General features: G+C 40.0%; 5 protein-coding genes across 9 annotated transcripts; 3 read left to right on the forward strand and 2 right to left on the reverse strand.

The window, feature by feature from the left end:
* Positions 1-861: 861 nt before the first annotated feature.
* Positions 862-3126, forward strand: LOC103941453. The gene is made up of 3 exons (XM_009351645.3): positions 862-1087; positions 1796-2188; positions 2941-3126. The coding sequence occupies exons 2-3, from the start codon at positions 1866-1868 to the stop codon at positions 2948-2950; spliced, it is 333 nt and encodes a 110-aa protein (XP_009349920.2). The 5' UTR covers positions 862-1087; positions 1796-1865; the 3' UTR covers positions 2951-3126.
* A 3625-nt stretch (positions 3127-6751) lies between these two features.
* On the reverse strand, positions 6752-9005 carry LOC103941460 (pentatricopeptide repeat-containing protein At1g02370, mitochondrial). The gene is made up of 2 exons (XM_009351656.3): positions 8633-9005; positions 6752-8291 (listed from the first exon to the last, which is right to left on the reverse strand). Exons 1-2 carry the CDS (start codon positions 8915-8917, stop codon positions 7041-7043), a joined length of 1536 nt encoding a protein of 511 aa, XP_009349931.2. The 5' UTR covers positions 8918-9005; the 3' UTR covers positions 6752-7040.
* Positions 9006-9902: 897 nt separating this feature from the next.
* LOC103941459 (beta-carotene isomerase D27, chloroplastic) lies at positions 9903-11830 on the forward strand. Of its 2 annotated transcripts, XM_048566424.1 has the most exons (7): positions 9903-10058; positions 10209-10409; positions 10754-10945; positions 11039-11119; positions 11276-11344; positions 11431-11595; positions 11657-11830. In XM_048566424.1, exons 1-6 carry the CDS (start codon positions 9930-9932, stop codon positions 11566-11568), a joined length of 810 nt encoding a protein of 269 aa, XP_048422381.1. In that variant the 5' UTR covers positions 9903-9929; the 3' UTR covers positions 11569-11595; positions 11657-11830. The 2 variants fall into 2 exon arrangements, with proteins under 2 accessions (XP_048422381.1, XP_009349930.2); XM_009351655.3 differs by having other exon boundaries at positions 11431-11830.
* A 455-nt stretch (positions 11831-12285) lies between these two features.
* LOC103941458 lies at positions 12286-14955 on the reverse strand. 4 transcript variants are annotated; one of them, XM_009351650.3, is made up of 3 exons: positions 13676-14955; positions 13482-13545; positions 12286-12684 (listed from the first exon to the last, which is right to left on the reverse strand). In XM_009351650.3, the coding sequence occupies exon 1, from the start codon at positions 14947-14949 to the stop codon at positions 13741-13743; it is 1209 nt and encodes a 402-aa protein (XP_009349925.2). In that variant the 5' UTR covers positions 14950-14955; the 3' UTR covers positions 12286-12684; positions 13482-13545; positions 13676-13740. The 4 variants fall into 4 exon arrangements, with proteins under 4 accessions (XP_009349925.2, XP_009349927.2, XP_048422379.1 ...); XM_009351652.3 differs by lacking the exon at positions 13482-13545; XM_048566422.1 differs by having other exon boundaries at positions 12286-13545.
* A 209-nt stretch (positions 14956-15164) lies between these two features.
* Positions 15165-17285, forward strand: LOC103941456 (transcription termination factor MTEF18, mitochondrial-like). The gene has a single exon (XM_009351649.3). The coding sequence runs from the start codon at positions 15291-15293 to the stop codon at positions 17004-17006; it is 1716 nt and encodes a 571-aa protein (XP_009349924.3). The 5' UTR covers positions 15165-15290; the 3' UTR covers positions 17007-17285.
* The last annotated feature ends 226 nt before the right edge of the window (positions 17286-17511 follow it).

Here is a 17511-nt window from a genome sequence, read left to right on the forward strand (position 1 = left end):
ATTGAAATTGTTAACAAGAGTGGAACTTAACACCACCTATTTGTAAGGCCATTCACAAGTAGCCCAAAAATTAAGTTTGATTCCACTTTTATGGCAATCAAACTCTTATATTGGGTCGGAAAATTTTTCTTGGCAATTTCAATTTTTAAGTTTAATATATTAAACTAATTGTTGGAACCGCATATTTATCAGTATACGTTTGTTTGGAACAACATATTCATCAATATGTATGTGCTAAAAAGCTAGTGAAAAGAAAAAAAAAAAAAAAAAAAAGGAAATTTGGTGAAACATTCGTAATAATAAGAATCTCCTCCCTTCTTACAAATTTTAAAGAGTAAAAAGAAATTTGAATTAAATAAGTGCAAAATAGTACAAATTCAAAAGAAACAACCTGACCCTTTTTATGAACTTGTTATAAATAAATAATTATAATAAAGCTTTTTTAGTAGTTGAATTAAAAATACAATAAAAAATAAATAAAATTCAAAGGAGCTCCATGCACGTTAGTGGGTGACAACAGGCGTTAGGCTTTTTGGTTGCAGCTGCTACAGCGAAACCCACTGATGCAGTTTATGTCTACTCTCTCTCCACATTGGGCATCCAATGCACGCACCAAACATACAAAAAAAAAAATTAAAGAATATGAATAACATTATGCTGACGTCAATTTTGCTCGTTGACATAAGCCAGACTTACCTTGCCATCTCTTAATGGGGTGGAATTGCTCTTACAGCACTAAAGTTACCATCTCTTAATCTCTTAATGGGGGTGGATTTGCTTTTACACCACTAAAGATTTGTCAAGACTGACGGAGGCCCAACCCATCTGTCAAGACTCTCGACGACAAGCGCCTCCCATCTCTCTGCAACTTTCTCACTCACATTCACATATCCCCCACTTCAAATTCAACCTCCAAAATTCGCACTCCCCGCCACCACCTCTATATTCATCTTGCCGTCGACCACCATCATAACTCTCTCTCCTACGTCTTCCACAACCACTCAACACCAGTCCCACTTCCACAGTTCCACATCGAAATCGGACCTCCCTGAAGCGTAAATCGACTCCACTTCCAGCCTAATTCAAGGTAAGATTCATATTTGGTTCTTGGTTTTTGAAATTAGGGTTTTCTATTTGGGATTGCGTTTGTTATATATTGGAGTTAGGCAGACACTGGAGATTTTTGGCTGCTAGAAGTCTTATCATCTTTGTATTAGAAGAAGAAGAAGAAGAAGAAGAAGAAGAAGAAAAAGAAGAAAAAGAAGATGTAAATTGTTATTTGTGCAAAAATATGTGCAATTTGGGGTGTTTGGTCGTAATAATCTGATCAAACTTTTAATCTTCTACTTTTGGAGGTTTCAATGGCAATTCAAGAGGTGGAGTTTGCACATTTCTCATTTGTTTTGGCATTGGATATTTGATTTTCATGCATTTTGCATTGATATCCCTATCTGTATCACGTTTACTGTTGCATTAACAATTAGGGTTTCCAATTTGTGATTTATATTTTATATTGGGTTTTTGAAAATTTGCCGAATTGGGTTTTTGACATTTGCTTGAGGTTAGCTTCAAATTTCAATTGTGGGAATGAAACGTGTGACACCGTGAACTGAATTGTGGAGAGATTGTGTGAAATAATGAATATGTCGAAACTTGAATCCGATAGCTTGTTATGGATTCTGAAATGTGCCCTTTATATATTATTTGCTGATTGATGAATGTGTTGATTAATGTTGTGGCTGATTATAATTTACATGCCGAACTGAAATGTGTTATGTGTTGATTAATATTTCAGACAATATTATTAGCTGGTAGTGTTATTAGAGTTCAGTCAAATTCTCAGGAAGCACAGAGAAAGAGAAGCAATGAATGCGGTAGCAAGGAGTGCGTGGAATGTGTTGAAACGGTCCAGTCAGGGCATGGAGTCAGTGAGTCAGTTGGGGTACCATCGTCATGAGCAATTGAGAGGGATTCGGGTGAAGGTGATGAACGGGAACCTGGAGTGGGCCCTGACGGTTATGCAGAGGAAGATGACGTCGAGTGGGATTGAGAGGATGATAAAGCGGGAGCAAACCCACCACCTCAAAAACTCTGAGAAACGAATCTTGGCTCGCAAGAATCTCGAGCAGAAGCTCCGGTCTCAAGACCTTGCTCGCAAGCTCAAGGCCGTCCTCCTCAAGAAAGTCAGGTACCCAGTTTCACAACCACAAACTTCCTTTGTTTGCTCTCATTGAAATTTATTGATCAGTGATTGGATTGCTGGATTATGATTTATGCATAAATTTTACGACAAAACCAATATGCTACCATCGCTTTATTTGCCCATTATCAACGTGAATTATTGATTAGTAATTGGGTGAAGTGAGTTGCAATAGCTGGAATAGAGATTAGGGCGTTTATTGTAGGTTTACACTCCACGATTAAGAATAATGGAAGGTTTTACTGTATTTAAGCCTTTTCCCAGCTTGTAGTTTGTTTTGCAGTTCAAGTGTTTGAGATTATGCCTTGGAAAGACAACTTTTACTTGAGTGCTTAGTTTCTTCTTGTAGTTTGTTGACTACCCTTCCAAAGCGAAAAACAACTTTGAAATTTACTCAACCATTTGTTTGTTTTGTTTGCTTCACCAATGGTTAAACTGAAAGGGAAGAGAAAATTTTATTAAATTCTCCAACTTTCTGTTTGGTTATTACTAGATTTCTAGATTTCAGAATGTAGACAAGGATCTACGACCCAAACCAAACAAGGGCCATCTGTTCACAAGGTTATAATGTTGTCGATGGAGGTTTTTTTGTTCTTATTTTTACACTTGTTGCTTACCTAGTTTGTCTTTCAAACTTCCTTCTTATGTGACTATTAACTCGTATGATGTCTTTCTTGTTTTGGATTCTTAAGTATTTTCTTTATGTACCTCTTCTCATGTTCTGAATTTATTTTTTGCAGAGGCCTGTGAGAACATCGTTCGAGCTGATTTTGGATGGTCTTCTTTTTGTTCTGGAATTTCATCTTACTGCTTGGCAGCTTCCACCACCACTCTAGTTTTACAGACGAGAATAATTTACTCGGATTTTTTTTTAAGACCGTCGTGTTACATTTGAGAAATGTTATTCCAAATGCATCAGTTTTTCATCGCTCTTCATCACATCAGCTACAAGTCGCTTGCGAGAATGCTCAATTTGTTAAAATTGTACATTTACTTATGTGACTGATGTGTTAACAGAGTGGCAAATGGAAATAAGAACAGAAACAATGTAAAGAAAAATTCAATGTTTCACGCTTCTGCTTCTCGTTGTCTGCCCCTAACGTATTCCGAGGTCCACCACATCCACAACACCCTGTAAGCTGTCGTAAACATCGACGATATGATAATTCCATCACTTTCGACACTTATGAGCTACCAAACCCAAGAAACTGGTCTACTAGTTTTGCAATAGAGCTGGCTGGACTGTCTGCTGCACTGTCTGTGAATGCCTCTGCATATACGCATATAACATCTTCAATACCAGATGGTCGTATAAAACATTGGCCTCTACGGTATTTAACTGCAATATAAATAGGAACAAAGAAAATCCTCAAAATTTTGTTTGTGAATTATATACCAGTAAAGTTAGGAAAAAGGCAATTTTCTCGTGCAACAATCAATTACCAGACATCTAGTTCTAAAATGTAAAGCATGCCAATTATCGCTTTGAATCAACAGCGCCACTTATGATGCCTACCAGTTTCAGCATCGACGCCTTCTTGAATGCCGGGCAGTTTTCACAGCCACGGTTTCTGCATTTGCTGTAACAACAGCAGCTCTATCGACAACCTTGACCTGGTAATTAAGAAGGAGAAGAATTAGTTTCTGAATCGAGTATCATTATAAAACTTAAGAATGCTACGAAAACAATTATGAATAGAATAAACAGTCCGTAACATAGAAGATGGCCAAGGACACTTGCCTTAAGCTGCCTACCGGGAAGATCCTGATAGAGCTCATTCCACCTCTGTATTGACCAGCCCGTATGTTTCAGAATAGCCTCAACAAGAGGTCTCCGATCAACGCATCCCCAACAGCCTGGTTAATAAATTCACTAACAGCCAAGAGCCTCAAGGCAGCCTTATGCTGTTCTGAACCTGAAAGAAACGATCATATACTTCATTTAGATCAGTAATGGAAAATCAAGTCAGCACTCGTGCATAAATAAATACTGCCTGGTCTTTTTGACCCCAACAAAATAAAACGCCTTGCATGACCTTTAGCTACCAGAGAAAGCTCAGCAGTCCTAGCCTCCAGCCAGGATAAGTAATGTTCTGAGAACAAGATGGTGCCATGGCCATTTGCCTCAAAGTAAATCCCGATTACCATACTCTGCAGCTTTCTCATGCAGGTATTTCACTCCTGTACGAGTAAAAGTGACCATCTAGACCTAACTGTTTGGGATAATCTGACTGTGGATGCTCCATTCGCATAAGCTGTTTGTGCGATCCAAGGCGACATTGATAACCGTTATTCCATTCACATCTACTTCCATATTCAAAATGCTTAGTTGCTCCTTGATGAATATAGCAAAGAAAGATAAAATCTTGTCCCCATCAACGAGTTCAATCTTGTTGCTACTTCTAGATGGTACAATAAAATATACAAGCCGATCAGTGTCATCATCTAAACTAGCTCACCTCAAAAGCTAGAACCATACAAATACTTAATCCCCTCCTCTTATCATTTAAAGAAACATTTTACATCAAACTTATTTCCGATCTAACGATCATTTGTATCCCTTGTAAGCAGTCCAACTAGTTAAATCAGATAAAAGTTCAAGGTTCTTAAAAGCAGTAAACTTCCTACTAGTTATGCTATTATGACAAACATCATTAATGCCGTCCAAGATGTACTATAAATCAAACAAGATAATAATAACAAATCAATCACCAAAATTCATAGATTTTCTCCCATCTACGTCATTAATGGAATTTATGTATTTTACAGTATCTCTGTGATGCAGACATTTCAAACAAGCTACTTAAAGTAAATGATTCGTCTTATAATCAAAGGACGGCTGACCTTATCCCAACATCCTGTGAACCAAAACTACAAGGAGCAACCTTCTCTTCCTGCACATGACCTGCACCAACTACTTCATTCAGTACACCTCCTTCTTTTCCACATTTCCGAATCTCAATAGCCAAACCATTCAACATCGTTTACAAGATTTCGAGTTTTTCTCCACCAACACCATTTGCCCCATCCACAACCAACTTGTCATCCATGCTGCAGGCATGATTTCCACCAGGAATCAAATCTACCAAGCACCTAACCAACCACACAAAGCACGTATTCAAACAAAATAGGATGGCATGAAATTCACTGGGAATCAAATCTACCAAGCAGGCAAGCACCTAACCAACCACACAAATAGAAGCCACTCAAACAAAATATGAATTTTTTTTCCTTTTTAGAACATATGAACTCATAAAACAAACCTCTATCTCTAACTAACCTAAACGAACTTGATAGCTGTTTGAAGTAATCAATGTCTGATACTCGCAAACCCTTATTTCTAGCACGAACCATCCAATGCAGCTACGGTGTAGTCATAATTCCCAAGTCATGGGCAACTGCTCCTATAATTGAACTGATTCCCTGCAATAGAACAAATGCTAACCAAATAGAAGTGAAAAAATATTTTAGAAACTGCATGCTACACAATAATTATAGAGAAGATACCTGTGTAGCAGCTTCGACCTGAGATATTGGGAGTGACTTGAAATTTTGTAACCGTTGAAAGTTTTAATCTTGGGAGTGACTTTAAATTTTGTGGCTATTTTTGAAAGATGTTTACACGTATTTCAGAATAATATTCATTCTACAGACCAATAATTTTGAAAAAAAAAGCTTCATGTGTGTCTTGCAGGTCAGAGGGTTTCGATGGTGGACTTCAACTGCCTCAATCTGCTGTGGCATCTTACTGTGCAGAGCAACCTTCTGGTAAGTGGGAACTCCAAATACCAGAGAACACTGTTCTTAGAAAAACTCACCGTTCACCAATAGGCTTCGTCACCACTGGTTTTGTTAGAGGGAGGTTAGTTCACAACCTCCTGCCACTTTACGATGACCATCTTTTCTTTCTATTTTGCTATGTAGTGATAATTTGCCGTGTGCTTAGTTGCATTTTATTTATATGCAGCAAGAAGCCAGTAGCAGAACTATTTTGCAAGGCAGTTGAACTTGCTCATCTCAGAGAGGAACAATGGGAATCGATGCCAGCTAAGCGAAGACGAAGGAAATATATCATATATGTTCTTGTCAGGAATTTGACATCTTCAGCTTGTAGACTTGCTCTTGCCACCATTGTTCTGAAGCACATTCTTGTGAGCGGTCGCAGAAGATGTAGTTGGCTTGCATAGCACCACGAAACAATGTTGTTCGAAATTTACATTTTTACTAAAACAAACAGTTCTAGGAGCCTTTTGTTTTTCGTGTCTCAGCAACATCTTTACAATCACTTAACTGGGTTTTGTTTTCGAAGTAGTGGTAGTTGGCGATATTCATATGATCGTTGCCACTAATCTATGTAGCAATGGATCTGTTCCTCAGTTCTCTGGAAAAATGACCTACCTGCACAACGATGCCTGTTACTATGAACAACCAAAACCTAATCAACAAAGTTCCGCGAAGTTCTACCATTACAGTTATCTCCCCCAATGCCAAATGCGTGTCATGTAACTACACGGGTAAGATTACATTCAGACAATGATATTACACAACGGATGAAAAAGAAAGAGGCGTTCATCTATAACGAATTTGAATATATCTGTACAGGCAGAATGTAATACAAGTATGGGATTAAAAACGTACGTTCCAATTTTCAGAGTCAATGACAAGCATGTGCATTGAAGTGCAATAAATGTTTTGATACCATAAACAGAAAAATCTATGCCTGCATACTTGCATATCGATACAATACAGGTTGCATCCACCTGAAAATACTGAAAGCTCGAAAGATCCCCTTATACAAGTTCAAGTACTGAATAGTGTGTCAAAATTCTAGGGGCCTGCTCTACGCAGTCAATTCACTTGCGGAAACCTTTTCAAGCAGATTCTCAAGCTCGGGGCTTATTTCAATATGATCTTCCTTCAATCTGTGACGCATCTCAGGATCCGACTTTCCTGCAGCTATGTAAGTCTTAAGCAGCAAATAATACTCATTGCAACCGAGACAACCTAGACGCTTCAGAATCTGGCAAAATTTCTCAGCACCATCAACAATTTTCTCTTCCTCAAAATACTTGAGAAATGCAATTCTGGTATCTGGGAATGGATGCCATTCCTCATTCTTGCTTTCCGAAACAGCAGCTTCCAAATGGCTAACAGCCAAATCCACCCTACGGGTGTTCAAGGCGTGAACCATAAGCATTTCCCGAGCCTTCATGAAAGACCCTTTAGTCTTCTTACAGGCATTTGTAAAGACCAATTCTGCTTCTTCATGCATGCCCAGACTGAGGTACCCGCGTATAGCAACATTTGCCAACCTCATATCATAACTAAAGCAAATGGACTCCCATTCCTCAAACAATTCTTTCAACCCCTCAATGTCGTTTAGCTTACAAAGGGCCTGAAGCATTACAAGATAGCTTATATTGTTTGTTGCGGGGAAAGATTTCTTGAGCATTTTCCATACCCTTTTCACCTCGCCTAGATTAGAAGTGCAGGCATAAAGGCTAATCAAAAAATGGTACGGCTCGCGTTGTTTCAGGGGTTTCATCATTTCTTCCGACTTTTTAAGGGCTTGCTCTGCCTTGTCAAAAAGTTCTGCCTTTATATAGATGGCAGCCAGGTTACTATATGTTGACCAACTGCATTTCTCTTCGTCTTGTGTTTCCATTTCAGCCAGGACTCTTTTTACTCCTTCAAAATCATTCAAGGCCGCATAGCTCTGCATCCATATATTATAAGTAAACGTGTCTAGAGGGAGGTTTCTCTTCTTCATTTCTTGCACTAAAGGATCCACTTTCTCTGGATTCTGCTTCCTCATATGCAGAGACATGAGATTGTTAAAGACCAAAGTAGAGGAAGCAAAGTTCAACTCATCCATCGTCTCAAAATGTGCCAATGCCTTTTCTTCCATCAGTTCCTTGCAATAACAGTTCAAAAGTGCACCGTAAGTGAATCGGTCCTTTGAAGATTCTGGTAGGCCGCTGAAGTAATCCTCAGCGGCTCCGATCCCTTTGACTTTGGACATAAGATCCACGCGTATGGCATAGTCAGCTTTTGAGTAATTCATTTTCCTAAACTCCATCCATTCCATTATCTGCACTAACAAACCGAATCAAAAATCGAACATGCTACTACAGACTACCTTGAAATCTATGAACAAATAAGCAATGCAATTGGATCAAATTGCACTCTAAACAACTACAAATCTGTTTGATAACCATTTCGTTTTTAGTTTCCTAAGACATTTCTTCTACATCTCGACTCCCCTCGTTTCTTATTTTCTCCATACGTCTAAAATAAAAACTAAAAACGAAATGGTTTTCAAGCGGCCACTAAAATTCTATTATATAGATTCACATTGTCTGCAATTGAAAATTTCGAGATAAAAAGGAGCAAACAAGAAAGCGGAAGGGTAGAAGTGGAAATGGGCGTAACCTCGAGGGCATGCTGGTACTTGCGGTATTTGCGGAGCTCCTTGATGCATTTCTCGAGCTCAAACTTCCTGACCATTTTGCCCTCCATAACGTACTGGTTTAACGTCTTGGCCACGCTTTCTCCGGTCGCTCCCAAAGCCGATAACCTCCGATACAGCCTATTGGGATTTCCATGCTGACCCGTTTTCGCCGCCGTCGCAGCCTCCGCCACCGTAGCAGCCTCAACTGCCGTGCAAAGCTTCCTCACCAGCCACGTTCCGGTGGATATCGAACGGTTCAGATTCATTTTCGTCGGAGTCGATTTTTATGTCTCTCGAAGCCAAAGGGGTTTTGTTAGGGTTTAACGTTGATATGCTTTCTCATTCGAATGGGAATTGCGGATTTCGAGCAGTGAGTTTTAAATCACTGTCTATTACTAATTAAACTGGGCTGGATGATGGGTTGAGGCCCGGACCGGCTCAATTGATAATTTTTTATTTTTGTCTCGAAATTGACATGTGTTTGTCCAAACTATCGGTTTTTATCATGTAGTTGTTATATTACCATTATTTTGTTACTATATATTGTTATGTTGTCGGCATTTGATTTCAATCAATTAAGCAATCAAAATGTCAAAAATTGATCATTATTTAGTTACTAACCCTTTTGGTGGGACAATTTGAAATAAATTGAATTATTCTGAAGTCTATTATAAATAGGTAAAAGTTAGAGAGATAACCTTTATTAGGGACAGAAGAGAAGCGGGTGTAAAATATCACACTGTTTAGTTTCGTAGATATAACATAAAAGGATTGCAGGTAAAAAGTGGAAGAGGATACTGATATTATTGTTTTCACTTCTTTTCTTTTACTGTGTATTGTAATCACACACGAAGTGCTCTTTATATAGAGCCACATTTGTGATAAACCAAAAAGTGAAACAATTGCTATTTTTGAAAACATCACATAATAACAAATACATTACTGTTCTCAAGTCTTCCTCACTTAAAGCACGAGGGCATTCATTCTCACAATTTTACAACAAAGTCCATATAGTTTACTCATATTTTCACTTGTGTTCTTGTATATTCTTTTCTTGGATCTTCACTTTTGTATTCAATCGTGTTATCATGTTTAATCTAGTCCATCAAATAAGAAAATGCAACAAAAGTTCTATTCGGGCGAAAGTGCAAGAAAAAAACTACGTGATCAAAAATTGAAAATTTGAACAAACTAGGAGGACTGTAAGTGCAATTTGGCCTTTCAAATAAGGTCCATGCTTCCGAGGATACAGAGTTTTAGGTGAGATTCCACAAAAAAATGAAGGCTTCGGCTGTTGTTGGCCCTCCGACCACCATTTTCTCACGATCATCTCCGCCACCACAGTTTCAATCCCAACCCAAATCTCAGCTGCTCCGAAACCAACGCTTTCGGGTCTCATCCTCTTTGGTAAGAAGAATACTAGTTACCGAACTCGAAATGCAGTGAGTTGAAAAACAAAATTTATCCATCAGCGCAATCCACCGCTCGCAGTTGTGGAAGTTAATATCAAAAGTAGCTGAATCCTAATCCACAATTTTCGGTTTTCGGTTTTTTCAGATAAAAGAGCCACAATCCCAATTCCGGGAGAAGCAGCAGAAGCTTGGAGTGATGGATGAATTGTTCCTCAAAGTGTTTAGAAGCAAAATGGCTGAGGAAGTTGGATGGGATTCCGAAAATCCCGGATACGACGGACTCATTGATGTGGCGAATCGGCTTATGCTCACAAGTCCAACCAATTCTCACGCTAAAGAAGCTGCGGTACTCACTACTCTCTTTCTCTCTTTCTATATCCTTGCGTAAGTGTCAGCCCCAAATTAACAAAGAACGTTGCTCGATTAGGACCTGCAAATCACAAACTGAAACATATACTGACGTAACGTGAAGTAACTTGTTAGGGAGAAAATAAAAAACTGACACTGTCAGATGTAGCTATTAACCCACGTGTTATACTATAGGGGGCTGACATAGTTGACATGTTGCGAGGTGTGACCCTCGTACCGACAAATTATTCACTTAGATGTAAGGAGCCAAGTATTTTCGTCAAATGACTGGATGATCCCCATAAGCGAGTGTTATGTATGTGCTATGTGCTGAAATGGCAGGTAAGAATATTGAGATCCTTGTTCCCGCCGTTACTGTTAGACCTTTATAAGTTGCTGGTAGCACCTTTACAAGGAGGAAAAGTAGCCGCCATCATGGTTGCAAGGGTGACTGCAATTACTTGTCAATGGCTTATGGGTCCTTGCACAGTAAACTCAGTCGACTTACCAGACGGGACTTCATGGAACAGTGGGGTGAGTGAGTTCGCTGTCTTATTCTTTCATTATTCCCTTCTGAGGTCGGATAATGGTTGTCGTAATGGATGGGAGGGTCTGCCGTTGATGCAGGTGTTTGTAGAGAAATGCAAGTACTTGGAAGAAAGCAAATGCGTCGGTATCTGTCTGAATACTTGCAAGCTTCCCACTCAGGTCAGTAACTCTTTTTTTTCGAGTAAATACTGGACTGTCGAAGTAGACAGTAACAGCCTGTTCACGGCCGCTTCTACGAGAAATACAAAGTATTCTTTTTCATAGAAACTAAGTAGTAACTGATTGGTTCGAAATCCATAAAAACGGTTGCTACAGGCTTTCATCAAAGATTATATGGGCGTTCCGTTAGTGATGGAGCCGAACTTCGTCGATTACAGCTGCCAGGTAAAACCCCGAGACCTCTTCTACAGCTCGACTCATTTCCACATTGATTGTCCTGCAATTGACCCGACTGAAGTTGAATACGGCAGTTTAAATTCGGTGTCCTCCCCCCACTTCCTGAAGATGATGCCACTCTCAAAGAACCCTGCTTGGAAATCTGCCCTAACGCCACTCGACGGAGAGAAATCGCCAGAAACATTAACGTCGAGAAATGTCCCAAGGCATGAATGACTGCAGCATTCGCTTTGCTACAGGTGACATCAAAATACTAGATTCGAAAGGAACGGTCATTGTCATAACCAACTCTTTGTGCAGGTCTTTTTGTATGTTCAAAAGTCTGCTGTAAATAACAATGAATCCGACACAACGATCGATCCTTGATGGTAATCAAACTAGAAAACAGGTACTGCAAATTCTGTATAACATCCGACAGGGACTACAAATTCTGTAAAGCCTTCAAATGAAGTCGAGTTCAGCGCTCTCTCTCAATGTGGTGGCAAGGAAACAACCAAATAAATTGTCATAAGCGAGCGTATACTGGGTAGAGAGAGGTGAATGAACGAGAATGCGTTTTTCTGTTTGCCCGACACAAATTTACAATGTTATCAGACCTAAATTGTGACATAAGGGTTGTACAGAGAAATGAACAATATGTATTCTGCAACCTATCTTTTTTGGAAAGAAAAAAAATGGAACCTTGGGCACACATCGAATACTGTTCGATCTGCAACAGCATGAAAACGAAGAGGAGGCATGACTAATCTGACACAGAGTTTAACTGAAGCCATTTTATTTGAAATCAAGATTTGGCAAGCAAAAGAAGCAGAGGTTTGCTGCATGGTATCATACAAAAAGTTTCACTAGTATAAAAGATCATCCACTTTCTGCAGCAGGTCAATCAGCTTCCTAAATTATCACCTTTTTCAACTTAAATACACAATGGAGAAAGAAATTAACCAAATTGATTCATCTTTCTAGCAGTAGGGGGAATAACAAGTACAAGCATACACAATTAGGAAGCCGAAAATAAAACTTAACTTACGAAGATCAACATAATACAGGCATGTCAATACTTAAATCTACAATAACTGTAAACAAAAGGGACTCGATCTACGACGGAAACAGAAGATTACATTTACGTGAGAGTGGTGTTGTTCAATTGTATGATTAACAGCTTGAACTGTTGGATTGATCACTTCAGTTGCGTATTTCTGTATAGCATGGGTTCGCACACGTTTTTGCCTATCATTTTAAAGCAGGGAACCCACGATGGCTGTTGAGCACCAGGCTGTTGTACCAGCTGAGAATATATGCTCATCAACCCTCTGCACTACCTGTGCCACCTGGTACGCACCCAAAGATTCATGAAAATGAGAAGTTTATACATTGTTAAAAGTAAAAGTTCGAGCATGCTTGTTTCTCGAACAAGCAACCAGATTGAAAAAATAGCATTACTATATCATAAAATTTTTCATTGAGAGGTAAAGGATCAAATCCTTTTCAGAAATAAAGTTTTTGGTCGGAATGAAAATGTAGTTTACAAATATTATAATTTTTACGCCAATTTAAGAAATAACTGTTTTTCCTAGTTAGATTGCATTTCAACAATTAATTAACTTATTCGTTTTCTTTTGAAATATGTAAAAATAATATTATCACAATATCATATACGCTTTACCTGTATATCGGCGGACCTAATACCACCAACTGCAATGCAAACACTCTTGCAGCAATGTATTAACTATTAAATAATTTAAAGTAGAACTATTTACATATTTGTCTGCATTTCTTTCTAGGCAGCAACTCCGCCTGTGTAAGTTTATCTTACATTGCCGGTCCCAAGCCCGGATAAAGGAGGAGGGGGAGGGCATCAGGTAGTCGACAGCTGGCACTCCTATCTTACGTCAAATCCTTATGATTGTTCTTTCTAGGCAGCATTTCATAGAATGTTTCTTCCAAAATTTCTGTTTTTTTTTAATCACAGCTCTTATCACATGATGAATGACTACAACAATCTATCACTTCATCTCGAATCCATGCTAAAGAAGCTATAACACAACATTTTCCTTGCTGACTCTTAGATGATTTTTAAAACGAATGGGTAAGAAAGTTAAAATAATAAAGTAAAAGATGAATATACCTGTTGAGTACTACCACAAAACAGAATTTGCCTATGCTTTTTCCTCACCTTTCCCATCATGAACCTACAAAACACAAACCAATTGGGCACTAATTTTTTTAAAATTTACTTACAGAAACTGATAATCCAGGCACACAATTCACTATGTCTTGAAATAGGGCATACACTAGCCAAGAATAGGTAACTGAACGTACCTGACCAAAATCACAAACTCAGTAGAATACATGATAGTCGACCAGGTTTCACAAGGAGTCGTGTGTCATCGGGATGATTGTGATGAAATGGCCTCGGAATCAGAGTCAAGCTCCCACCAACTGCAAGTATCATCCTTCCCCAAATTGTCATTCGCCTCACCAACAAAACCTTCGATATCGTCATCCTCACTTTCACCATAAACCTCATCATTCCATTTATGCAAACTCTGATCCCCATCTGTCTTGTATGTCCACTCCAATCTCTCGCTTTCACCATAAACCTCATCATTCCATTTATGCAAACTTTGATCCTCATCTGACTTGTATGTCCACTCCAATCTCTTCAACACATCACGGTCTTTCCATTTCCCCACAACTGACACTGCCTCCTTTTTAGCCTTCCCAATCAAAATCTCATTCCAAGAAAAACCAGAATCCGCAGCCCTCTTCAGAGCCCCATCGCCAAAATCCCCCACAACAACCGTCTTCAGACATCTCAACTTTGCCTCCATCACAACATCCACAAAATCCGAATCATCCGACACAAGCATCAAACAGTCAAATCTCCTGTGATCCATCATGTCCACAATGTGATGTCTCAATGCGACTTTCACCCCCTGTGGCTTATCCAACACACTCCGAATCCAAAACCCTGCCTGCTCCACCTCATCCGCTAAACCACGCCCCACCTTGGTTGTCAAAACATCCCTTGCAGCATTCTTATACTTCTCCATCTTCATGGAATACTTACCCACCAACTTCACTCTCCTACTCCCTCTAGCAGACTCAATCTGATTCAACCTCTTCACATGTTCCGTCTCATGAATCTGCTTAAAATGATTCATAAGCTTCTCATTGGTATAAAATCTTCTCCCACAAACCGGACATGTATTCGACTCACCATCCCTAATCACAACCCTATTCCTCTCTTTCCTTTCCCAAACAACTTGTGGAACATAATTCAACGCATTTCGATTCGCATACGCTATCATATGCCGGACAATCCCGAAAGATGAAGCCGCAGTCTTGAGCTTGACGGCGGCTTTGTACGGTGAGACTGATTTGGGTGGTCTGGTATCCAAATCCCAGAAAATTGCAACACTGTTTTCAGAAATTTTCTTTGGTGCTAAACATGAGGAAGGATTCGAAGAATTGAAACCCGTTTTCAATTGAAAATGACAATATCTAACCAATTGGGTAAAAGAGATTAGGGTTTCTGGCCTGCTGGATTGAACTGTACAGAGAATGTGGCGAAATTTAAGATGTGTAAGCATTGCGGAGTTTCAGAGGTTTGGTGGTCTCTTTGATTTTTCAATGAATCAGGAATTCAACAAGCAGTAATTAGGAAAATAGATGGAATAGAAAACCTTGTGAGCTTGAGAAGGAAACGAAACGAAACGGAGAGTGTTACACACACCGCAGCAAACTCGTCCTCACGGCGGCGCTTCAGGGCGGCGATTGGGCGGACTCGGACCCGCGTATGGGTTCTAGGGTGGTAGGAACTAGGAATGTAGGCATTTGGAGTTGCGGGTGGCCTTAAGTAACGAAAGGGAAGGGATGTAAAACCAAGCCGAATACGAAATTACATGTTTTGCCCTTTAGAAGGAGTGAGAGCATGCCCCTGCCCAAATGCCTCTACGCCCTCCTCCTTTCCCACCATTTCTCCGCTGCAACAGCCGCCGCCGCCTCCGCCGCCGCAAGGCTCCCGAAGCTCCCCAATGTCCCCCCAAGGTACAAGTCCGAAGCCATCAGCCAAGCCCAGCAGGTCCTCACCGACTACCTCCACGCCACCCGCTGCTTGTCCTTCCCCTCCGCCGAGCACATCAGCAGAAACTCCCCCTTCTCCCTCGCCAATCTCATCAAGCAGATCAAATTTTCGACCCCGAGTTTCTCCAACCGCTTCGAGAGGTTCCTCAGGTACCACCCCATCAACGAATTTGAGTTTTTCTTTGAAAGCATAGGCATACATTACAGTCAAGTTCGTGACTTTTTGCCTCCCGACAAGTACTTTTTCTCTGAGGATCCGACCCTTTTGGATGTTGCTTCGCTACTTTCCGGGTTTGGGTTTCCTTGGAATATGATAGGGAAGTTGTACGAGGAGGAGAATTCGATTTTTAGTGAGAGTTCAGAGGTGTTGAAAGCTAGGCTTACTAGGTTGAAGAAATGTGGGTTCAGCAACCATTCTGTTGTGGGTATGTGCTTGGCTTTCCCTCATTTGCTGCTGCTGGAGGGCGAGCCGGGCGGTGATACTGCGGATTTGCTTGTTGATTTGAAAAGGGTTCTTGTGGATTTTAATTTGGAAAATTGTGTTGAGGGAAATGTGGATGCTTGGTATGGTGTTTGTAAGAAAGTTCGTGTGTTTTACGATTGGGGTTGCAAGAAAGGGAAGGTAGGGGAATTGATGGGGAGGAAGAAAGACATTTTTCTTGAATGCTCGGAAGAGGTTTTGTTGCAGAAATCAAACTACTTTCATAAATTTGGTGTTAGGATGGAAGATGTCGGGTTGCTGCTTCTTCAAAGTCCGGAGGTTTTGAACCTTGACCTGGAAACGCCGGAGATATCAGCATTGGGGTTGCTGAAACATTTTGGATTGAACGCGAAAGAATTGGAGGTGGTGAGTGAAAAGTACCCTCATGTGATGGGAAAGAATAGAATGGCTAATTTACCACATTTAGTAAGGGCTCTGGATCTTCATCAATGGTTCTTCACTAAGATTAAGAATGAACATAAATTGTTAGCTAATTACGTTATCAGTGACTTCGATGAAGGCATCGCGAAAGAATTTAGTGAAGGATTGGAGAGGATCCAATCTACGACGACTCCCATTCATACAATGGGAAAACTGGACTTCATGCATAGAATCGGGTTTGGAGAGAACCCTTTGACGCTAATGTGCTTATCCCAGTTGCATGGCAGAAGCAGCGAGTTACAAAAGCGGTTTGATATCCTTCTTTCGACGGGCATTGAATTCTCACGGCTTTGTTCAATGATAAGAATGAAACCAAAGATCTTGAATCAGAGTCCAGAATTTCTAGAAGCAAAAGTAAGCTTTCTTAGTGAGGAAATGAAATCTTCTTTGGAGTACCTCAATACTTTTCCATCATTTCTTTGTTTCAACTTGGAGAACCGGATCATGCCCAGATATAGATTTTATGTGTGGCTCAAAGAGAAGAAGGGTTTGCATTTTGAAAGCTACTCTATTGCCACCATGATTGCTACCAGCGAGAAGACATTTGTAGCGCGGGTTTCTGGAATTCATCCAGCTGCGCCGAAACACTGGTTCGAGCGTTTCTCGTACAGAAAATATTTAGGTACTTGGAGACATCTGTGACATTGACTAGAGTTTGTGGTTGGAGAAAACAAGCAAGTTAATAGATGAAATGGTTCCACTTCAACCTCAATTTTCCCACCCTTCCTATTCGATGCATATCACAAAGCGATGTGCAGAATGTATAGTAGCACTGATTCTAGCTTTCCCGGTTACAAAAGTATCACAAAGCGATGGTTTCCTCTTTTGTTTTATTTTTCTTTTTAATTTTTGTATTTAATTAAGAATGTGAAATCCAAGGGGTCCGTCTGGTGAAAAGTGAGTAAAGCTTTGGAATCCCAACTTGTGAAAAACGGTACCACAAAATACGCCATTTCTGAATCCACAGAAAACCAAAGCTGCAATGCAATTCTCACGTGAAGAAGAATACTCAAGATCATATTACTAATTAACATTGCAGGGCTTACGACTGGGCCACATTTTTAGGGATTGTTTAATGTTAACCCATCGTTCCTTATCCAGCACTGATAAACTTATAAAGACCAGGTCATCAGTGCTGGATGAGATC

The sequence above is a fragment of a genome, unplaced genomic scaffold (assembly GCF_019419815.1).
Source record: "Pyrus x bretschneideri cultivar Hongxiangsu unplaced genomic scaffold, Pyrus_bretschneideri_v1 Contig41, whole genome shotgun sequence".
Taxonomy (NCBI): Eukaryota; Viridiplantae; Streptophyta; class Magnoliopsida; order Rosales; family Rosaceae; genus Pyrus; species Pyrus x bretschneideri.